The sequence below is a fragment of the Cuculus canorus genome, chromosome 1, assembly GCF_017976375.1.
Source record: "Cuculus canorus isolate bCucCan1 chromosome 1, bCucCan1.pri, whole genome shotgun sequence".
Classification (NCBI taxonomy): domain Eukaryota; kingdom Metazoa; phylum Chordata; class Aves; order Cuculiformes; family Cuculidae; genus Cuculus; species Cuculus canorus.
The window spans coordinates 168,238,784-168,263,322 of NC_071401.1; the positions used below are offsets into that span (position 1 = coordinate 168,238,784).

General features: G+C 41.5%; 1 protein-coding gene and 1 long non-coding RNA gene across 6 annotated transcripts in view; one reads left to right on the top strand and one right to left on the bottom strand.

Annotated features, from left to right (window-relative positions):
- EEA1 (early endosome antigen 1) overlaps window positions 1-8,061 on the bottom strand; it is a 138,741-nt gene extending 130,680 nt beyond the window's left edge. For all 5 annotated transcript variants that reach the window (XR_008452446.1, XR_008452519.1, XM_054081017.1 and 2 more), the window contains exons 1-2: window positions 7,920-8,061; window positions 90-182 (exon numbers count right to left, since the gene is read on the bottom strand). Coding sequence is in view for 3 of the 5 variants with exons in the window: in XM_054081017.1 (XP_053936992.1) it covers window positions 90-182; window positions 7,920-7,943 (117 nt within the window). In the remaining 2 variants the exon portion in view is untranslated. The remainder of the gene's footprint in view (window positions 1-89; window positions 183-7,919) is intronic.
- On the top strand, window positions 6,295-23,481 carry LOC128853784 (uncharacterized). Its single transcript, XR_008452540.1, has 3 exons — window positions 6,295-7,154; window positions 11,101-11,156; window positions 22,209-23,481. It is a non-coding gene; the product is annotated as an uncharacterized LOC128853784 (long non-coding RNA).
- The last annotated feature ends 1,058 nt before the right edge of the window (window positions 23,482-24,539 follow it).

The following is a 24,539-nucleotide window of genomic DNA, read 5'->3' on the forward strand; positions in this document are numbered from 1 at the left end:
GGCATCAAAACTTACTCCTAACAGCTTCATGGACCAGAGAAACAACAACCAAGATTTAAGACTCCAGTCCCACATATGGTATACAGTACCTCAGAGGAACCTTCACTGTTCACATCCACGGCATTTCCTGGTGTGGCAGATGAATCCGAATCCGAGCTCTGAGACCCACCTCTACCTGGAGTCTGAAATAGAGAGGGGTGAGAAAAATGAGCACCTACAGACTGCATTTAACAAAGTGTGGTCCACACCCTATGCAAAAGCCTGTCTACTTGCTGGAACACAGAAGTATTTTCCTTCCACGAAAGTAATGAAGTGAAAAGCTGACAAGCAATTACATAATTTTCAGTGCAACACTTCAACAAAAGCTTTTATCCAAGACTCTCCATGCATCAAAGAACAAGCAGACACCAGAAGCAGAGGCCAGGATTTAAAACCACTTCCTATCACGAACATTCAACACAAACCAAAGAACTAGGCTTAACTCTGCCCTTGTATCACTCACTCTGATTTTAAATTAGGTCTCTATATCCAATAAGAAAATACTCAAGAGCACAATCTAAACAGTTTCAGAAGTAGTAAATTAGCATCATACTACTTTCTAGACAACTTGTCTACAATCCGAACAAGCCTTTAAATACCTGAAAGACAGAAAACTTTTAAAGAGTGAGGACCCTGCTGACAGAATAAACACACAAGCAGATATACCGCCTCGATTTGGAAAGAAATAAAAACAAAAACCAAGCCCGTGGTAAAGTTAAAGCATGTTAATCAGCAAGACAATCTACAAAAATATACTTCTACAAATATGTTGAAGATCAAAACAACTGTATTGATTTGAAATTATATATTTAAAGAAAATAAGCAAATAAATGTGAAATACTACATGATTCAAAATCTGGATAGATGGATCACAGCTTATAATCCTTATTTAGCTACAACTTTGATTTCAATTTGATTTATCTTCCCTTAGTCATGTCCAGAACACCACTGCTTGATTGCTGGTAGAAGAATTAGCATTGTCAAAGCAAATACTGGTAAAGAAGTTATCTTAACAGTGATATGCAATCCCAGTTTCAACAAAAAAATACAAGTTCACTATCCAATTCCAATTGCAAATCAGGTGAAGTAACAATACTGCTATTTTAGTCCACCTAGAAATACTTGTAGTGTTATAAAGGACTTTTTGATTTAATATAGAAGGATTAAAGACACCAAATTTTAAATATATAGATGGAATCTACAGAGAGAGGGTCAGAAATAGATAAATAGTTTTAATTTCTAGACCTCAGAATAGCCAAAATATTATTTACTTTAGAATTTGCTTGCTCAAACATATCCTCTTTATTTTCTCAACAAACTAGCTACAAAGCCTTTTATGAGGTATCGGCAGCACACGCACTTCTCCATACTTAGAAAATTAGGTACATTTTCCTGCTTAGCTTTGTAAAGAATGTTCTATTTCCAAGTTTCATAAAGATAACAGCCTTTTATTATGAATCAAATAAAAAAATGCATACTAAAAAGGTCAGGTTTACTGATCAAATAAGTTCAGTTCCCACTGAGATACAGTTCAGTTTTAGAAAGGCTCCAAAGACTGGCCATGGGATGTAAGGAGCAGTGAAGCAGCAAGCTATCGGGGCTGGTGACAGTAAGTGAAGGAGCAGACCATCTCTCCTTATTACAGCATTCTCTGGGGTCATCAGTTAGGTAATCAATATACACTAGTTCTCCTATTCCCACGACTTTTTTATTTTAGCTGGCTTATGTTTCTAAGGAAAATAAGAACACAGTATAGTTTCCTTCTAGTAGAGTATACAAAAGTAATCAGCAAGGTGATGCAAGCTCCCCAACTTCATAATAGGAGAGACAAAAAAAGCATGTAAGTAAAGAATACGATGCACACACAAAGCACGTCAAAGGGCAGGTAATGGTTTTAAGCTGAAAGAGGGGAGATCTGTATTAGATACTAGGAAGAAATCCTTTACTGTGAGAGTGGTGAGGCACTGGCACAGGTTGCCCAGAGAAGTCATGGAAGCCCCACGCCTGGCGGTGTTCAAGGCCAGGTTGGTTTGAGGCTTTGAGTAATCTGATCCGGTGGAAGGTGTCCCTGTCCACAGCAGGGGGGGGTGGAACTGCATGATCTTCCAACCCCAACCATTCTATGATTATTATTTCTCCAAGTCACCTATACTGAGAGTGAACAAGGCACATCTCAGCACGGACTATGGACACACTCTCATCAAGCTTTGAAAGGATATCAAACTGGGAGGACCAGTTGACACACTCAAGGGCAGGGCTGCCATTCGAAGGAATCTAGATGAGCTGGAAGAACAGGCCAATGGGAACTTCACGTAATTCAAGAAGGACAAATGTAGATTCCTGTGTCGGGGAAAGAAAACCCCTGGCACCAACACAGGTCTCTCTGCTGAATATGACCCAGGGCTCATGTCAGACATCAAGCTGAATGGGAGCCAGCATGTCCTGGCAGCAGGGAGGGCCGTCAGCACCCTGGGATGTAGTAACAGAAGCCCAGCCAACCACCCAAGGGAACTGATCATCCCCCAACAGCCAACACCCATTGGACCACGCTGAGATACTGCATCCAGCTGTGGCTCTCCCAGTCCAGAGAGGACCCTGATAAACCAGAATGAGTTCAGCAAAAGGCCACCAAAGCAGCTGGGGCTGGAGCACCTGCCTTGGGCAGTGAGGCCGAGGGAGCAGGGATGGCTGAACTTTCATGATACAAGAATTAACTTCTCATTGAGAGGAAATTTTTTAAAGGCTTTAGAAATTTGAAGATGATAAAAAGGCTTTTGTATGGCAGGTAGCTATGGCAGCTGTTCTAGAAAGACGGGGAATGTGGATCCTTCTCAGTCCCAGCATCTACATCCACAAATAGAAATGGAATATTTTGAAATGGAGAAAGTGTCAGCATTAATGGATATGTACTTCATTACTAATGCTTTACAAGAAATGGAAGCTTTTTGTTCGACTCTTCAGCTCCAAAAACTGAAGAATGTGCCTTCACATACCCTTGCACAGGAAGACAGGAGAGCAGAGGGTGAACCTGAACAAAACTCAATAGCAACGTCAACAAGAGATGGTCCAACCACCTCTTTAAACAGGCAGCATATACCTGCACTTTTGCAGCACCTGAGCGTACGCTTTCAGCATACCTAATGAATCATTTCACCTGCAAACCAAGAATCTGCTGTGACAATTAACACAATATTTTCTTCACCTTGTATCGTAACTTCTATAGAACACCACTGTGCACTGTTAATCACCCGTCACATTTCACCCCAGAGTTGACTGCATTTTGCAATGAGATTTGCATATTAAGTTCTGCTACTTCTCGCACTATGAATTGGAGATCATTATAACCTCCAGCATGAAAGCTCTTATATTGAAAGCACGGTGTTACTACTCCACAGTTGGTTAAGGTATTTGCTTTATGAAACATTTCAGACATGCTATAATCATACTAAAAGACACCGCATGACACATCTTATTAAGCACAATATACAAGACAGAAATTATTAAACAGTGCCTGGTAAACTCCTTTAGCCTTTCAAAAAACTATGTGATCTTTTTAAAAGAGAGAGCATAATTCCAAGCTAGATTTAGATAGCTTAGTACAAAAAAGTGGCTCTTTCTGGTTAGTGGCATGCACAGGCAAGAAGGCCCGGAAGAAAAGAGGTCATTATGTAACTTCACCTATCAAGAGAAACACGCCATAGTATCCATTTGCAAAGTAACACAGAACAGCAAGAGAAACTTAGTACAAATTTGGAAGGATGTTATGGAAACTAAGACCAAAAATGCCATCAACTTATCTTTCAAGGCTATAACATAACTTAAACATTCTGCACCAGCCAAATAAAGAATGGGGGAATGGGAATACTTTTTTAATTGATCATTGCTTGATCAAATAGGTTCACAAACACGTTCAAGATAGGCTCCCAGACCACTGTTATATTACATTCCATTTAAAAAATAGCCACCACCACCACATTGAACAACTCAGACTTTGTGAACTAAGGAATGACTCAGAATGATCCTCTTTTTTTTTTTTTTTTTCATTTGGACTATACAGAGGAGCAGAAGAACGACTTACGAATCCGGTAGGAAAAGTAAATTTTCACACAGGCTTCTGTATATGTATTTTTACAAAATTAACATTTAACCTTTGAAGGCATATCTTAAGTTGAAAGACTGGTACAAAACTAGTCTCTCACCCAGTCTCTCCTAGTTGTCAGAGTTATATTTGTTTACTTTGCAGAGAAGCATATGTTTTACTACCGGCCCTGGAGTTGTAGAATGAATATGCTAAACTTCATAATGTTATCTGTGTTTTCTCAAAACTGCAAGCTAATATACAGAAACATCATTAACAACAAAAAGGATGACAATGATTGCAGCTTGCTTTCTGAAAAGGAATGGAAAATTATATAATGAATGAGTTGAGTTAATGCTCATGATGGAGTATAAAGATGGAGCACTATCGTGTCATATCTGCATAGTCATTTATCTGTCTATAGCTACACTCTATTCAGTTATGATACTCTTTTCAGCAGTTTTAAATTCAGAATAAATTAAACCTTTGAGAAAATATGCTAAGCCTTGAGAAGGTCTGAATAAATATGGATTCATATGGTTTTCCTAGCACAGATTTAAATACTACAGAAGTGTACTACTGTCCAAACTTGCTAAGGTCCTGAAGCAACAAACAAGGCATAAGAATGGGAAAATAGGAAAGCCAAAGCCCTTGCTATCAAGCAACTCTCAGTGATAGAAAAGGAGTATAGTGTGGTACAGAATAGAAATGTAACTCTTTTTTATGACTCTGTAAAATAAAATGCCTCCTGATTTCATAGGGCATAAAACCTTTCTTTTCCATCACACCATCAGTTCCATGCAAGCAGACCCTTTGCCCAGGAAGAGGCACGCAGAGGGTCTCTTCAACCCCACAGGAGGGTATGAGGACAGCTGCAGTCCAGCATCCTTCCACATTAATACACTATCCAGTGAGCCCTGCAATTACATAAAAAGAAAATTACAGGTAAGGCATGAGATGCAAATCATCTCAGACAAGTAAACATCTCTGCTTCTGAGCTTGGAGTAAGAGAAAAGGTGACTGTGCTACCCGAGCTACAGAAGAGCCAGCAAAACCCTGCTCCTCACCCAGAACCTAAGATCTCAAGACCAAGAACTCAAGAATCTTAGAAACAGAGCAACGGGATCTTACCACCCAAACAGAGCACAATCCTAACAGTTGAAGACAGCCAGTTAAACGCAATGGATGAAGACGGAAACTAATGTAAAAGGAGTCGCACTGGTACAACAGATGAGTTCTTCACTACAAAACAGACAGGATAGGAAGAAGGCTCAGAAGAATATCAAAGCAATCAGTTTCCCACCAGCTGAAAATAAAAGCCTTCTCCTTACAAAAAGTGTTTTTTCTATCCTGCAAATATAAGAAGTGAGCTCTGCTTTAACAGACCAGAGCAATAGCCACTGACCCACTGGTAGATGAACAATGGAAAAGGGACACAAAGGGCCTTCAGAGTTGAATGCAATAAAAAAAAACACATCTCTCTAAAAAATAGGCTGACAAAAATCAAAATATCTGGGCAGGAAAGTTGTGTCTTGGACATTCCACACATGTCTTTATGGAAAGACTACCTTCTTCTAGATCAGCACAGTGAACAACGCATGAAACCAAAGAATGAATGAAAGGGGGTTTTACAGTGCAAATATACAGACCAGAGAGATCCCCGAGATGTCACACTGAAAACAAACTTAAAATTTAGAAACAGCTTGCAAGGAAAGAACCTAACACAAGGACTTAGTTGAAGATAGCATGGATACATGATTTAATTCAAAAATTAAATGAGCAGCGTTCAGTAGTAATGTGTATATAATACTACCTATTTTGAAAATAAGTCATTCAAAGTCAGTGTGAAGATGGCTTTAAAAACAGAAATTACAACTGCGGAGGAAATAAAAAAGCATTCAGGAAACAGAAGTACAAAAAAGAAATATCTGATGTTTTAAAACTTCAGGAATCAGAATTTCAAATAAATAACTACAACTAGAAACAATATCTTTGTAGCTTTTGTCTTCCTCCTTTGCAGCCTGATGACCAGTTGAGTTACAAGAAAAAAAAAAAAAAAACATAATAAAGAATTTGGGGTTTTTTAAACATACTTTTATAACCCAAGTTATATCACCAGTAATGACTAGCTATCTGTCTCAAAAAGGATGGCATCATCCATAATCACATTATAAACACAACACATGTACCAGAAACTGTGTTTCAGTGACTGGAAGGGGAGGGAGGTGGCAGTTACATCAAAGATGTACAAGAAAAGGGTCAAGAGGAAGTTCCTGGGCCTTCAAATTACTGCCCCATAGATGTGAAGGATTTTAATACTTATTGCTCTTTATGAACAAATCTGAGCACAAGCTAAAGCTCGCTATTAACACCAAAATACCACAAAAGTCTTTCTCATACTTTACCAGCCACAGACTGTAAGTCCAAAAGGTATTTGTGAGGTTGTGTATGGGCCTAAAGCCTTTCTAGTAAGAGGGGACTTTTAAAAGCACAGTTATTTGCACCAATTAAAAGATTAACACCTTTAAGAATCTTGGCATGTCTCTGGTTTGGGGGTAGGAAGAAGTCCGTTCCACCTACGTTGGCAACTTGCTCTGCTGTAATCCTGTAATTTTCGGGAGCCACTGGGGAATAGTTGTTAAAACTTCTCAGAGAAGATGGCTGGTTTTGATACAAAAAACTTCTGCATTGACTTCAGATTTTTACAGAAAGCATTTAGCTGAACTTACACTTGGGACAAATTTCCTTTGGCATTGTATCAAGCGTTTTCCTACATCACAGAAGCTTTCCATGACGACTTGTTATTTCTCAGAATCAATAAACACCCAGCTAAATGCTGCCAATATTTAATTAGATCTGTACTAAGTTTCCCTGCTTGTTAACAGGGCTTCCCATCAAACTTCAGGAAGGAAGTTCTTCCCTGTAAACACGAAGCTCCAAACAGACCAAGACCCATCTTCACCTGCTCAGGGTCTGTGACCGAAACACCATTCGAAGCACGCCGTGCGCTGAAAAAGTTGGCAGGATACCTCCCGAGGTACTTTCTTCCCCTCTGCTAACTCTCATTCTTGTAGCAGCACTTCCTTGCACGGCCAGATAGGGAAAGCATGCCAGGATTTCCACCAGACCACCCCTTTCAGGGAGGTGTTAGGAGATGAAACAGCGAGGGCAGCTGGTTTCCTCTGTCCTTGCAGAGCAGGAGCTGGAGCCAGCGTGACTCAACCCTTTTGGGCGCATCCTCCGCCAGCCAGGAAGGACTCTCCGTACCCGGAGCCTCTCGCCAACACCTCCCCGACAAGCTTCGCCGAGATACGCGAGGATTCGGGAAGGCGAGAAGGGTTTCATAAACCAGTGACACAGCTCGGCTGCGCCGGTTGGGCAGAGCTGCCGGAAAAGCCGGTTCCTAAACGAAAGGAGGCTGCTGGCCGGCGGCCCCCGGGATGGCTTTGGGCGTTCGGGGGCTGTTTGCCAGCGGCCCCAGCCCGGACCCTGCCCCAGGGGCGGAGGAGGCGGCGGCTTCCGTGAGCCTGTCCCCTCCCTCGATGGCTGCGGCCCCACCGAGCCCGGCTCCGGCACGGCACGGCAAAGCACGGCGGGGTAGGGCACGGCACGGTAGGGCAAAGCACGGCAAAGCAAGGCAAGGCAGGGCACAGCAAGGCAGGGCAGCGCACGGCCCAGCAAAGCACGGCACGGTACATGGCACAGCAAGGCAGAGCATGGCAAAGCACGGCACGGCGAAGCAGGGCAGGGAAGGACGCGGCAGGGCACGGCGCCCCCGCCGCCACGGGTGTCGCTGCCTTACCCGCTGCAGAATCCGCCTGAACATGGTGCCGCAGCCCGGATGCCGGCGGGCGATCGCGGCCAGGCCGAGGGGGGAAGCCGCGGGGCCCCGCTCAGCGCCGCCCCCGCTCAGCGCCGCCCGGCGCGCCCCGTGACAGCCGCCGCGGCCGGGGGGGCGGAGCGGAGCCGCGACGGGGCGGGACCCGCGGCGGGGAGGGCGGAGGCGGCTGAGCGGAGTGGGGGGGTCTGTGCCCCGGGGTGGCGTCTGTGCCCCATCTGTGGGGAGGCGACAGGCTCCGAGCGAGCTGCGGCAGCAGGCGAGGCCATCGAGGTGCTGGGGGGCATCAAGGAGAGCATCGCTGAGAAGGGGGAGGATTTAGGTTAGACATTGGGAAGAAATTCTTCACGATGAGCGGCGGTGAGGCACTGGCACAGGTTGCCCAGGGAAGCTGTGGCTGCCCCATCCCTGGAGGTGTTCAAGGACAGGTGGGATGAGGCCTTGGGCAGCCTGATCTAGTGGGAGGTGTCCCTGCCCATGGCAGTGGGGTTGGAACTGGATGATCTTTAAGGTCCCTTCCTACTCATTCTATTCTATGATTCGGAGTCATTATCCCACTCTACTCAGTGCTTGCTAGGCTGCACCTGGAATACTGCTTTCAATTTCAGTCCGCACTATACAGAAGAGATGTGGCTGGACTGGAGAGAGTCCAGAGAAGGATCACTAGGAAAGGTCGCTGTTGGAACGGGTCCACAGAAGGGCTACAAAGATGATCGGAGGGCTGGAGCACCTTCCGTATGAGGACAGGCTGACAGTTGGACTTGTTCAGCCTGGAAAACAAAAGGCTCAGAAGAGATCTTATAGAGATATTCAAGTACCTGAAAGGGGCTACAAGAAAGCTGGGGAGGGACTATTCATAAAGGCTTGTGGTGATAAGGCGAGGGGGAACAGGTATAAACTGGAGAGGGGCAGATTTAGACTGGGCATTAGGAAGAATTTCGTCACCACAAGAGTGGTGAGGCACTGGAACAGGTTGCCAAAGGAAGTTGTGGATGCCCCATCCCTGGAAGTGTTCAAGGCCAGGTTGGATGGGGCCTTGGGCAGCCTGATCTAGTGGGATGTCCCTGCTCATGGCAGGGGGGTTGGAATTAGATGGTGTTTAAGGTCCCTTCCAACCCAAACTATTCTATGGTTCTATGACTCTAAGATGATCAGAGGACTAGGAAACCTGGCATACGAAGTAAGGCAGAGAGAATTGGGTTTGGTCAGCCTTGAGAGGAGAAGGCTTAGGGGAGACTTTATTACCATGTACCAGTACATAAAGGGTATCTACCAAGAGGGTGGAGACTTCCTCTTTACAACAAGTCACGTGGAAAGGCAAGAGGTAATGAGTATAAGTTGCTCCTGGGGAGATTCCGATGGGATTCTGGAAGAAAATTTTTCACCATGAGAACAGTTGAACATTGGAATAATCTCCCCAGGGAAGTGGTTCCTCTACACTGGACAGGTTCATGGCTCAGCTGGACCATTTCATTTAAACTATAGGTCATCTAGAAAGGTTGGACCAGGTGATCCTTGAGGCCTCTTCCAACATAACATTCTATGATTCTATGACCTCCAGGGGACACTTTGACTGCCAAAGGGGGTGCAGGGAGAGGGGAGGATGGCAGCATCGCCACCCAGCCCTCATCCTGTGCCCGTGCAGCCCTGTGGCTGGGAGGAGGCTGCATAGCATTCCCCAGCCATTCTCCCCACGGGGCCTGAGCCAGGTGTCTGGAGCTGCAGGGCCCTCTTGCTGCTGCCATTTCTCTGGAATCGAGTCCTGGCAAAAGGAAAGAAAGAAGATGTAGTTTGAATTTGTAAGTGGGTGCTCCATCCTTGTGTTGTTACTCAAGTGGTATTGAAAGTACCGAGGAATGCACATTAAAGGAGTGTTGTTGAGGACATCCATTATGGAATGGATGATTAACTGGAAATTTAATTCTAAAGGAGCCGGTGCTTCCTCTAAACCCTGAACTGAACAGGCAACCCTGTGTCATGACCCATTGGATGCTTTTTAAATACCAGAAAAGAACAGTTATCTCACACAAGCACACACTTACCTTCAAAAAAAAAAAAAAGTACAGCACAAAAACATTAGTTCAACAGAGAAAGAATCTGTATCTGTAAGTGCTGAGGCAAAACCCCACGTGAGATGTGTCAGGAGAGTTGCTGGAATACCAGTACACATAATTTGAAATGCTGCAGTCCCCTTTTCTATCCTAAAGCTGCAACTTTCACACACTGGATGTAAGAAACAGGGTTGTGAGTAAATAATAAACCCGTTCAATGACTAATTGTGCAGAGTAAAGCAAATATAGCAGAGCACCAGTTGTGCCACAAAGATTGAAAACATTTTTCCGCTCAAAGGCTGACATTTCTAAGCACTCTCAAATCTTTAGACTTAGCGTGAGTTACAAGCGCATGACCAGAGGATTCGGCTGCAGCAGCTTAAGGCCTGAGGCACAGTAGTGCTGTGTTTGAACTCGGTGTAGTCCATCTATAGGCTCCAGTGTGTTTCATGCTAACACCCTGCAGTCCACAACTGGGGCAGGTTAAGAGCACACAGGCGGTTGGTAACGGCTTTAGCTGATGAGCAGTGATGTCCCTGGTCACATCCATTAGATCATTTGGATCAGGGGGCCTACAATAAAGCGGGGAAGGGGCTTTTTATCAGGAAGTGCAGTGACAGGATGAGGGGTAGTGGTTTTAAGATGAAAGACGGGAGATTTAAATTAGATATGAGGAAGAAATTATTTACTGTGAGGGTAGTGAGGCACTGGAACAAGTCCAGTGGATACCCCATCCCTGAAGGTGTCCAAGTCCAGATGGAATGAGGCTTTGAGCAACCTGGTCTAGTGGGAAGTGTCCCTGCCATGGAACTGGAAGATCTTTAAGGCCCCTTCTGACACAAACCATCCTATGATTCCATGATTTTCAATTATGTGTCCATAGTTCAAAATGGCTTTGATATTTGGCATATTCTGTGGCAGTAATGAGGTTTGTTTCTGAATCTTGTACACAAGATTAATGATGGGTGAAGGTATTTTCTTGTATGGCTGTACAGTTCCTTAAATATATAGGCAGGACGTAGACAATTACTTTAAATCTAGTGAAAATGACTGCAAATTGTAATACCTCACTCCTTTACCACATATTTCAACAGGAGCAATTTGCAGCCTAGGCAATGAACTGCTGGAGTGCTCAGTTTGCCATACCCAGGTAAGTTGCAACACGTTTTTTTACTTTCTCAACTTAGCAATTCCTGAGTGCTCAGAGGAAGACTGTAGAGATTTGAGGACACTAGTTAGAAGTCTTACATCAGAGAAGGATTTACTTAGACAAGTCTTGCAAGGAAATGCATGATCCCTTATTTGTGTGGATGTTTGTACAAACATATGCGTCTCTCTCCCTGTCCACCTGTCATTCCCTCAGTCACTTACAAATCTATCAGCCAATTTCAGTCAAATACAATGAAGCCAGATACAGCTCAAACCTAAATAGACAGCCAGGGATAGGAGAGAGACCCTATTGATTCCTACCTGTAAAGGAAAGACTGCAGTGTGACCGCCTTTGCTAAATACTAGAGATTACATAAAAATTCACTCCTGGAGCAGAGATCTAGGGGAAAAAAGATTAAATTGGTCCCATTTCCAGTGGATTATAGCCATTATCTCTTATGCTCTCCTCAGTGATTTAGAAAACCTGCCACATGGAATTTGGATTCTAAAATTATGGTAAAGCATGTAACATTTCATAAATAGATTAAGTTAATAAATTTGTGACTACAAAAAGAGGCAAATTATTTTAAGCACAAAACTGTAATTCGTAAGTAAGCAGTACGGAATAAGTTACAATATTTCTGAAACCAAGAGAAAACACACATCTAGGATTTTCAAATTCCTCCAAGTGGCATATGAGCATATATTTCATAGAAAATTAAGGATTTGGGTATTCCTAAATCAAAGCAGCATTTCATCAAAATGCCTGGTAGGAGTTGCCATTGAAGAAGAACATGGCTGGACAAGTAAAAGTTTGTGAAACAAAATCTGCCTTGAAGACAAATGTTTCAGCTAATAATACCTCATCCCTAAAAAACATTTGCAACCAAAATATGCAGAGTGCAGTTTGCATTTATGTTTCCTTCATTCTGCTGAGAAACTACAAATGAAACTTGTCATTCTTGCAGACAGCACCAATGAGCTTGAGGAGGCCAGTGGTGCAAAACACTTGATAAAAGAGATGTTCTTGGTGAAACTACTGATATGGAGAAATAAGTGTTTCCTACAGCTGCACATTTACAGAATGTCTGTCTTCTGTCTCTGCAAGGCCACTTAGGGCCCCACCATACAGGAGACAGGATGTGCTGTGGTCAGTCCAGAGCTGCACAGAAGCAGCTTGGCTCGCTGATCTTTCCAGTAGAATAACTGTGGATCTTTAGCCTCTACCCAGTCATCAAATTTGTGGGAAACCTAAGAAATGTAATTACCTTTGAGACATCTATACCTCTTTTTGTGTGGACTTAAACTAGACTGTGGGTTCAAAAAGTGGGGATTAGACAGGTAAGACTTGAAAGACGCAAGAGGTGACCTCTGCATCCCTAAGGAGCTCGGCAAAACCATAAGGTGGCTTTAGTCCGTTTGAACTAGTCACCAATCTTTCCTGACCCATTGCTTTCTCAATAAAGTGAGAACAGCTCTCCAGTTCTTCACTTGAGGTACTGAAGAGGTTGGCCCTCGGTACTTCACCGTGCATGTGTTAGGGCCGGTGTGTTTTCTCAACTGCTGTAGAACAAAGCTTACTCTGTGATGATATTTGTAACAAAGAGCTGAAATTGGAGGCCAGCTCCTCTGCTACAGAAAGCCTTTTTCAAGTCAGTGCTATTGCTTGCCTGAATAATATGCTTGTGTACTAATTAAGGTTGCATGGCTAGCATTAATACTAACCTCAAGAGCATGAAGTCATGACTTCTGTCTGGTGTTACAGAACCTGAATGTTGTAGAATTTGCCCAGCTCCTCCCAGGTAACCTCAGTTAAAGACAGAAATGACAGAATTATCTCTATTAACAACAAAAAATTGCTCCAGTGACTGGTTTTTTTTTCCACCTACTCCAAGACTGAATCACTGCTGGAGTAGCTGGGGAGACAGGCACTGGACTAGAGAAAGCCCGGCAGCATGCACGAGAGCTTAAGTCATAAATATGTATGAGTTCATGTAAAAAATAAACTTGATATTAATATAACCAAAATCTGAGATGGAGAAGATCTGCTGCTGAGTCATGCAGAATGCTCTTTGCCAAATGCCTCAGCCAAGAAATTATTCTGCATAAAGTTGAAAGCCTGCCACAAAACAAACACTTTCAAATTCCACCCTAAAAAGCTGTGGTGATACTATGGCCATCCTGATCCCGTTACTTCAGAGACATTAGCTCTTGCTGGCAAGTTTCCTAGGCACTTTCCAATAAATGGCATAAAATTAGGTAAATGAGAAGAAGACAGGGGATTGGTGGAATTCCACTAAAGAATAAAATTCAGATATTTTTAAAGAACATTTTCTTAGGGGTTACTTATCTTCTCACTTTGGTAGGTTCTAATATACGTATGCAGCTTCTCTTTCTCTGTGTCTCAGACACAAAATGATTTATCTCCATCAGTCTAGGTGCATTTAAGCCTATTTTAAAGATTTTTCAACAAAACCCTTAAAATGCCAAGTGAAATAGAGCTCTTAGTTAGGTAGTTTGTAGGGGATGCCAGTAGACTGATTGTTTAAATTAATCGTAGGACTCTTCTAGTTACAGTGGAAACGTAAGATGAATTTTCAATGTCATATATGAAGATTTAGTGATAATAGAGTTAATTGCATTATATCGATCACCCTTCTGAACAAATGCAAAAAAGCTGAAAGTCTCTGTTGTTTTTTTCCAAGCACAAATCTAACCAAGTAGTAACAAGCTTTTTTTGTTTTGTTTTTAATATACAAAGGTCCATACAGCACTGATTCAAACACTGTCCTCTCTCTCTGAAAATTAATGTGCTATTTGTTCATGGCTTTGTATGTAAGCAGATGCAATAAATGTTGGCTTTGTTGGGAGTCATTGTGCTCATCCATTGCATCAGAAATGCAGTTCAATATTTTTAAATGGTCAGAATAGAGGCTGCTAAATAAAGAGGGCAAATTTTAACTAGGAAAGGAGGTTGGCAGTCTTTCATAAAACAGTAAACAAATACTCTCGTAGGTTTAGAGTAATCAGACCATGCCTAATGGCATCTGTTATTATATCCGTTATTATCTGCTACTTAACTTCTTGAAGTCTTCCAGATTTTTATTTTAATGTTAGAAATTTACTGAATCTAGGATCCAAAATGCTATTTTTGAGCTGTGCAGTATCATACTGCTAAATGCCTTGCTGGCCAGCCCTTGAATTTCTTGCAGTACTAGTCAAACTTGCCAGTGTAGCAATTGTAGTGATGATTTAGACATGAGGAAGAATGTTAGGAATAAGCAAAAGAGGATTACAAATCTCTCTCAGTTAAACATTTGTTTTAAAATTAAAGCGCTCACACTAAAAGAATGATGAGTAGAAACTTTCATTTATCATATTTCTTTCCTCATACGGAACAGGTAAGACCTGTCATTTCATAAAACACTAGATAAAATTGGCAAACAAAGAAAAATCTAATTTATAAATAGAAAATAAAATGCGTATACCAATGCCTAGGGCAAACTGGCACTGGGAATCAATGAAGGAAAAACTAACAAATGCATTTCCTGTGGGATGATGAAATGCTACGTGGTTATATGGTTCTGGAGAATCAACCCCTCGACAGCTGAGGCTTCCCTTTCATTAATGCCACATACATGCATTACTAGGTCAACTAACAATACAATTTTAATCTGGATTAAATATATGTGTATTTCTGTTTCTTCTGAACCACCACAAGTGTGGTATATAATCTTAAAGCAGCTTTATGCTTTCTGTTGACTATAAGTGAATTGCAGGCAAAAAAAAACCAAAATATAAAATCCATTGCAAAGCTATCCACAAGAAAGTTATTTCTTTAAAACAATGCTAATGCGTTTTATTAGGTAGGATAAATTTGTACCAGAATCAGACCTGCAATTTTGCTTTTTGTGCTGGTAACTTTTCTGATCCACCATTAAGTACTTTGGAGCCACATTTACCAACCCATGTTACCACAGCCTGACCTCTATACCTATCTTTTCTTAGATGATTGTTAGCTGTAGCTCCTAATTTCCTACTTGACATCATAATTATACTGAAATGGCTTCTCCAAAACTGGATATTACATATTGTAGAGGTCTATAGTATGGGCCATCTCTGCCTCAAAAAGGTTTTGAACCAAAAAAATCCAGAAAAAGCATCTTCTAAAGAAAAGATATTTTTAACATTAATGATTACAAAACAAATTAAAAACATCCACTCTGCAAAATGTCTCACTGATGGCTTAACTGCTCGGCTAGAATATGTGTTTAGTGCCTCAAAATCTCTTGGTGAGTTTGCAAGGTGATTTGGATGGGCAAGAAATGGAAAATCAAGTATACTGTTTGAAATTGGCTTATTTTGTTCATATTAGGCATTTCTGATCAAACATAGAGATTTCCCATTGTGAATAAAAAAAAGCCTTTTTTGAAAGGCAATTGGACAATTCTGATTTCTATAAAAATTCTTCCTTTTTAAGCCCATGTAGTGTAATCATGGATCCTGACAGTATAACTGCAAAAACATAAGGTTAAAAATGTAATTTTTCTTTAGGAAGGAGGCAAAGGTCATCTGCTGCTACATCATTTCTCAGCTGTCCAGCAACACCATGTTCACAGCCAATTTCTACAGGACATTCATTTCTATAGCCTGACCCTTGGCAGAAAAATAAATGAGCAGGCATTCAGCATTTCATTTCAAGACATTCAAAGAGATGTCACAATAGGTGTCAGATTTTGAAGGCTGGATTCTTGCATCCCTTATAGATAGTGGCAGTTTTACTGCTGACTTCAGTGAGGCTTTGAAATCAATATTCTGGTCTACACTAAAGAACAAGAAGAACCGTTAAACAGTTCATGACTGGGCAGGGCTTTTTCTGGTCATCCTGACTTTTAATTCCCTTTAAGTGTCACTGTTATGTAGAAACACAGCTTGGGACTCATGGAAAGACTGCCCAGGGAAGTTGCAGATGCCCTGTCCGTGGAGGTGTTCAAGGCCAGGTTGGATGAGGTTTTGAGCAGCCTGATGTAGTGGAAGGTCTCTCTGCCCATGGTAGGGGAGTTGGAACAGGATGATCTTTAAGGTGCTTTCCAAACCATCCTATGATTCTATGATTCTATAACATGTACATGTATCTGTCAGGGAGGTGTGTGAGGCCTCAGCAGTGGATGTGGTTGAGTGTGGGAACCACAGTGAAACCTTCAGCTGCACAATGCAAAGGCCTTCCTATAGACACACATAAGATCTAGGGGTAAAAAAAAATTATTGAGAGTCACAATTTTATACTTTAAATATTGGGATACTATATATGGAGCTATCTCAGGCTCTCTGGGGAGTTGCAAGGAAGGGCCATGAAATAGCAAGGGGTTTTGTGCAGTGGTGGGCAATTATTTGTGGTAAGTAATTTACTGAAGTGATCCAAGAGTGTTATGTTTATAAAGGACCCTTTGATGCTTAAATATTATTTTTATGAATCTAACAAACAGCGAATACTGAAATTACTCTCAGATCTGAGCAGAAATTGATGCTGAATGAGATTACTAACTCAAATATATTTTAAGAGTATTGAAGAGATTTTAAACTGAAATTGCAGTCAGGAATTCAAATTGCAACTTGTTATTAAAGATGTTGGTTTTCTGATATCTGCTACCCTACTTACAAAGAAAAGTGCTAGGTACTCTATCTCTGCATCGCAAAAACATTTGCAGATGATTCTAACAGGTATCTCCATTTCTAGTTGCCAAGGGCCAGGTTATTTCCTACTGAGACAGAACTATATAAAGTCCAGAACTTTGTACAGTTGCTATTTGGTATTTCTCACTGACCCGTTAGTGCAGAGGATGACTGGGATTTGTGGCTTTTCAAGTTACACTCCTCTGCATCCACAGGGTCATCACACAAAACCTGGACCCTCTTGACAGCCTGTGGTGACTGGGGAGGCCTCTGAAGCTTCTTTGCTTTGTTCCAGATTGATTCCCCAGCAAGGCTCCCTCTTCATCTTTGCTTTCACCGAATCCTCCCTTGAATCTGCCAAATGCAGATTTGCTAGGATCTTTAGTTGTGTCCTTTTTACCAGATGTGTTTCTCTCTGTTATTTCTTTGTGATACCACTGGGAATATCTGCTCACTCCAACAGCTGTTTATGTCTTTCTCTGAGACCTGAGCTGACATAAGGGCAGATCCCTGGGGCTGCCCCCTAATGGCAGCATTCCTCAATCCAGTGACCATATCCATCAAGAAACCCACCATGGAGCGAGACTTTGTCACAAAGTAAATGCCATTTCCATATATCAAAGGATATTTCTAAGACCTACAGCTGACAGCGATACTTTTTGCAGAAATAGTGACTCAAGAAACAAAAAGCCAGTCATCCAATGCCAGGCAAAGATGCTGAAAGAAAACTGTTATAATCTGATGGAGTAAATGTGCCCCAGCAGTCCCTGCTAAAGCAGAGGATCTCTGGGCCATACCACCTTTCCTCCTCTACCAGTACAGCCCAGCTCAAAGGGCAGATCACATGATGGTTACTAGTGCCTTTTCAAAACATGCTTTTGAATACCATTTATCTGAAGATATTTTTTCTGTTGTTTATCCCCATCATCCTTAGCAATTTTCATTTAACAAGTAGACTACATGTATTTTTATAGCTGATGTTCTGGGTATCACGCAAGTGGATCCTAATCCTACATTCTACCAGTCCTTGAAGGAGTGTTTTCCATCCTTTCCCCCCAAGAGTGGAGCTGGAGCTGCCGGAAAAGCCCGCTGAGAAAAGAAAAGGTCATTAGCCACTGTGGATGAACTCAGGTTCTTTGAAAAACCCTGTTTCATGCAAACTTCCAGAGACTGAGGATATTATGCCTTTTCTTACAAAAAGCTTCAAATGGCTGAACAGCACCCAACAAATGAGATGTCATATCACCAACCTCGGCTTAGCAAACAGTGTAGGTGAGGCTGTCCCCTGTTCAGCATTCAGGCATCTCCTGACAAACAGTTTTTCTCTCTCTATCCTGACCACTCAGCATGTCAGAACTGGTTTACATCACCTTTGTTCCCAGCTGCAAAGAAGATGGTCTTGTAATGCATGTATTTCTAGCATCATTACACAATCGTTACACAAGCAATCGCTAGTTCATTTGGTGCCATTTTTCCACTCTTCCCCCTGCCTCCTAGGTGTCTGCTTGTAGCAGAAGCTAATTCCATTTCCCAGCAGCTGAGGAAGGTTGTGGTGAGACAGCAAGAGGACCTGCTGATCAGCAATATGTCGCGTAGTGTCAGAACTGGAGGAGCATGTGGGGAAGGTCTCCAAATAGAGTGAACAAGAAGGACTGTTTAAGGGAAATAAAAGAAAGCATTGATAACAACCATGTTTCAGTCAGTAACAGAATTGTCCTCACATATCCTCATCCATGGAAGCCCTGTAGCTTCTTTTGCATTTGCGAAGAAATTAGCAAGTTGAGAGCCTGATCCAATTAAATATGTGGGCTGTAATAACACAATTCAGCCATATTGTACCCTTATAATATATCTACACATACAGCTGGACTGATTTAAGGGGATGTAGTATGTTTTAACTTTGGCATTCTCCACCAGTTGAAACCTTGACCATTCAGTGTCTGTAGCAGTCTTTCAGTCTAGTGTCTTTTACGAAATTAATACACCAGAAGGTCTATCAGTATATCTGTTTACATTTGGAAGAACTAGATACATTTTTTCATATGTCACATTGAAAACTTTTAATCTATTCACCTTGCTCTGCCTTTGGCAATTCCTAGTTAACAACAGAATTTATTTCTCACATCAGACTCATTCACCCTCTTTCCACAAAGCTGTCAAAAACCTTCCCATTTACTCTTATTACTTCTTTTTTCTTTATTCCACTGTCTTGTTGACACACAGCCCTATACTCATAAACCAGAGTGAACTGCAGTATATATGGTTTGTCCAAGACTGCTACAGAGCTCAAGGTAAAACAAAAAGTGGGTTTTCTCCAGCCCTGGAGCTGTTTTGCCCTACCCTCTGCTACAATTCAGTTGCCTGGCAAAAATGCTTCTGTTCTTTGAACTTTGATGTAAAGTTCAGGACAAATTCATCCACAGAACAGTGATTCCTAGAAAGGTACAATACCAAGAAATCTATCATTTTTCCAAATTGTAACCATACTAGGAAGATGCAAGGAATAAGAGGCAGGGGGCTCCTATAACTAGCGAAAAAACTACTAAGGTCTTACTGCGCTTGCTGCATCACACAGGCTGAGTCATAGCTCTCAAGGCATCCAGTTAACTCAAAAGGAGAGATGATCGATATAATTTTTCTCAGTGAGTGATTAAGACTGCTTTTAACAATGCAGTCATGCATGCTATGTACTAAAAGGGGTGACTCATGAGTTACTTGGAAGAGGAGCATCTTCTTTTCTCAGTTCAGAAGCCAGAGGGATTAGCCAGTGCTCCATAAGCATGGCTGATTAACATGTAGAAATAGAGCAGAGGATATACTGGCTACTTTTGTCCATGTCCCCGCATCTGCAGTGCTCTTCTCTTTAAAGTAAGAATGAAATGGGGGAATTTTGTACTCAGCAGTGACATCGTTTTAGTTATACTTTGCATGTCTGACACTAGGGTTGGCTGCTGGCAGCTACTGGCAGCTCTCTCCTCTGCTCTGCAGTCACAGGCGCATGATCTTCGTGGCCGTGCTGAGCCGCCCAAATAGCAATACCAGCTGCTCTGCACACCATTTTCTGATGTCGACCGACACATAGATGAGGAATTTGTTCATCCTGGTTTTTTGTAGCGATTGCCTCTTCTGAAACAAAAAATAACAGTCACAGGTAGAATAGGAAAAGAGGATGATGACAATAATTTATTTTTTCTTAACTGAACCGTATCGTTGCTGAAATTAAATTTATAACAACTCCTCCCAACTTTCCATCATCTTACATTTGCTAAGGGTAAACTTCCTTTTTTAAGATGAAGTCATGCATACAGTAAATAATATGCCGCTCCCAAGCCTTTTTAAGTTTGGGTATCTCCACATTTTATAGTGTTCTTCGGAATGCCGTGGTGGTGCATAGTAGCACGATGGCATAAGCTTCTGAAAGGCAATACTAGCATTTCTTGCAGTCTTCTTCCTGTGAGGACAAGTGATGTTGCCAAAGTCTGCATGTAAGCCATTTCCAACAAGTGGAAATGAGTGCTGCTGTCTTCTCATTACGATTCAAGTTTAATTTATGAGCAAGGACAAAACAATTAGTTTTCTGAAGAGACTGATCAAAAAACTGTCGCATGGAAGACTTAGATCCCTTTCCCCTTTTCTTAGATTTCAAATATAAAATACAAGTATAACTTACACGCAACTCATTTTCCATTATTCTAACTGAAGTCTCATGTAATAATCATTTGGACATGCTGTACTCAGAATTCTGGCAGTAATTCCAAGACTGATGTATGTGACAGACCTCTCGCACCAGCTTAAAGGTGTTCAATATCTGCAGTGCTAATATACATACAATGCTCTTGCATCCCTTGTCAGTCCTTACCTCCCCATACACATTTGAGCAATATCCTGCTCTGAACATTGCCTGGTCTCCTGTGTTGGCTGGTATTTATTACTGAACTTTTGTTGTCTGAATTCCTTCTTATTTCACCTTGTTGAGTGCTGAGCTGAGTTCCTGTAAACCTCAGGGAGTTTGGGTTGTATTATTTACTACATGAGTGCTTAAAGCCTTGGCTACATAAATTCCATACATGGAATTCCAAACACAAAATAATATGTTACTACTACTCAAGTAAGAAGTTCAGTTATAAAAAAAAATGTTGTTGGGTTTGGGGTTTTTTTTTTTTTCAAAAAGATGATATTCTGGTCTAAAACAAGGATAATTTTTATGGTTTTGGAGGTCAGAACCATGTCTCTTGAAAATTAAACAATTGAACAGAAACATGGCCAGGCTTTCTTTTCATTATTGACCAAAAGAAAGATCTTCTGTCAAAATCCAGTCTTCAGTCAAAAGTTTAAATCTATTAAATTTCCTGAATATATGCACAGCATGCAGTGGACATGAAATGAAATAATCCGTGTTATATTTATGTATAAAACCATTGGAGAGCAATTTATTCCATATAAAACCAGCATTATCAGTTCCATATGTGAGGTGTTATGTAACTTACATTATTTTTTCTTTCACCATTATGCTTCAGCTTTCACCAGAAGCTTCAAAGACAAATAAATCATTAGTCATTTCACTGGTGACATGTAGTACTCACATTTGTCATCTCTGGCAGGATTTCGGTTTTGAGCTTAAGTAAAAGCAATTCATTTGTGTCCTGAGCAACATAAGTGCATAAATTCATTGCAGCAGATCTTTGATAATGCTGAACACAGGGCAAGGTCAGACCTTGGGAAGGAAAAGTGAGCACAGTGCTGAATGACTGCTAAGAATACTTTTTTTCTGTAACCCAAGCAAACTTCTATGTTGCTCTTCCGACACTTTCTTGGAAATGGCTGCATCATTTCAGCTAAAATATTTCCTGTCTTCTCCCATCAGCTCCCCACAGGAAAAAAAACAGAGCCATCTATTTAGAATTGAAACCATCTGACCAATTTATTCAGATTTAAGAAAGTGTGGAATAATTGAAAACAGTATAATTTAGTGGAAAGAGCTGGGCAGTCTTCTCCTATATGTTAATACCAGGGCTCTGCACAATTGAAAAATTGCCATTTTTCTTTATCAGTAATTCAGTAAGATTGTTACTCTGCCGCTCCTTGAAAGGTCATCTATAGTGGTTAATATATAACTCACCAATGTGTCAGGTTCTTCCCCAAAGTGTAGCACTGCAGGGGAATTTCCTCTCACATATCTGTGCCAGAGCAAAGGTAAATTGGCAGCTGTAGTTTCATAAATGGGGACTTCAGCTGCAAGACCAGCTTGGGAACATCTGGCTCTCATCCCTGCCTTGACTCTGGCTGCTTCTTCACATTCATGCTGCTCTGCACTGTTGTTGGAGTTGTGCTGTAAAGCAAGTGACTGAGAGGATCCAAGTGACAAATTTTTGTTTTACAGGGTTGTTCTTAATACAGGTTACTTTCCATGGAACAATGCCAGAAACCACAGTGCTGGTACAACTGATGAAGCAAGGCCCTGGGACAGAGAGGAAAGAAAAGCAGTTGGGTTAGCAGGCACTGAGGAGGAGGCGTGCCTGGGATCAAGGAACTACCGGCTCAGAAGGTGTCTCTTCCACTACTAAGGGTAGAATGCACTCAGAAGGGTCTTATAATAAACCATTAACAAACAGAAAGTTCACACACAAATGGATAATGTATTTGGTTTTAAAAAAGACTCAGACTAAAGAGTAAAAATTGCTCAATATGTGGCTTCTGTAGAAAAGGTAGCTATAAACATATAAGTGTTAGGGAATGTGTATATATACAAACATGCACATGCATACACACACATACACATATTCACACACATGCACAAAAAGTAGCTCTAAATGTACAAGAAATGCAAAATATGTCTCGCTACAGAGTCTTTGCCAGCCTTCATGCAGCTCTGATCCTCTCCTCTGGACAGGCGGTTGTTGAAAGCAACAACCTGAGAAGCCTACAGAGGGAGCAGGTCGCCTTCTTTTCTCGAATGACAGGCGTTTTCACCAGTAAGTGGCGATCCCGAGAGAGTAGACAAACGTAGAGGATGAAAATATCTTCGGGAGCACAGCCTAGGGCCAGAGTGAGTTACCCTTCCATCAGGGAGCAGCAGCAGCACCTGCCTCTCGAGGCATGGGCAAAAGGGCTGCAGATCCACATCTACCATCTTTTCCCCCTTCCCTCTTCTTCAGGTTCACATCTCACCTCCTCAACGAGTCAAGAATCTCATGGGTTTTCCCCCTTCTGCAGTCACTGGGGTGTCCCAGCACTTCAGCTCATTGCAGAATGGAGATTTGCTTGTTTAGAAACTGAGTAGAGTTTAATCTTCCAACACCTACAGCCAAAGTAATAGAGCACTGCCTAGAATTAAGGGAAGAATGCACTAGGAAAATACTGAGATTTCCTTTTGAAGAAAAATAATAACTCAAAAATGTGTAACTGTATGGCCCAGACAACGTAAGAGAAGTCGTATTCAACAGAACCAATATTAAAGCTGCATTCAGAAGACAGAACGTACACAAATGTCAGTTATTGTCATTAGAAACTATGTGCCTGAATTGAACGTTACATTTATTCTAATTTACATGTGCATACACTCCTAAGAATCTTTACCCCCTGTATACCTGTATTGTATGTGCAGAAAACTACTAATTATTAGGACAATATAGAGCCCAGAAAGCTCAGCCTAGTCAGAACCGCATTTGCTGAGCATGACAGAAATCTGTACCAAGAGCCTTTGCCTTACCATATTTGTTGTAGTCCAACAAGAAGGGGATAAGGTTTTTCCTTTTCCTTCCCCTTTTCCTTTTCCTTCCCCTTTTCCTTTTCTTTTTCTTTTGCCTTTGAAACAGATAGGGAGCTGTCACAAAAAAAAGTCTAACAGAAGCTGGATGTTACCAAACTAACCCAGATTTAGCTTCTGAGATCAGAAGATGAGCAACTAATTTGGGAGCAATGTCTTCCATAAGATGCTCGACTGAGTAGCAACATATTCTCAACTGAAAAAAAATTATTACTAATGAAAAAATGGAGCACAATACATGGCAAAAACACATATGTTATTTACCATCTCATACATGTGAGTTCTCTTCGTAGAAAGACTGGCCACCAGAGTGTGCACCAGCTAACTTACATTTCTGTAAAAATCTAAACACTGGCATAAAGCATACAATATTTATACATTAAAATTATACTAATAGCTCTTCTCCACACACACTAAGGTCTAATAATACTTTAGAGTTTGTATCCTGGGGAGAGAGAGGAGATCTTAAGATTGCAACATGAATAGTTAAGCACAGGTCATGAAGCAGTAAAAGGGAAAAGGAACACATGCCTTTCAATTCCCAGGCACTGCAGCATGAGGCATTAAAAAAAATATTACATTTCCTCAGATAACCCATACAGCATCTTTTGATACAGGTTTGCCTTTTTTTTCCTTGCATCATTAGACAGACACCATTTGAAGTATCTGTTCTGCATGCACAGTGATGTGATTCAGCAACTTTCTGGAAAACATAAATGCAGTCCTTTCTTGGTGCACTAGTGAAATGCAACTGGCAATAATTTTCTTCTAATTGAGCTTAACTGGAAACAAGCTATGTACCACATAAGCCAAAGCTCAGTGGCCTTGGATCACAAAGTCATTTTTTAATGTTTTCTTATATGACTGAATATAAGCTGAATGTACCCTGCTGCTCAAGCCAGGCCAATGACCACTTATACAGTATCGTATAAGCTGTTGCATTAC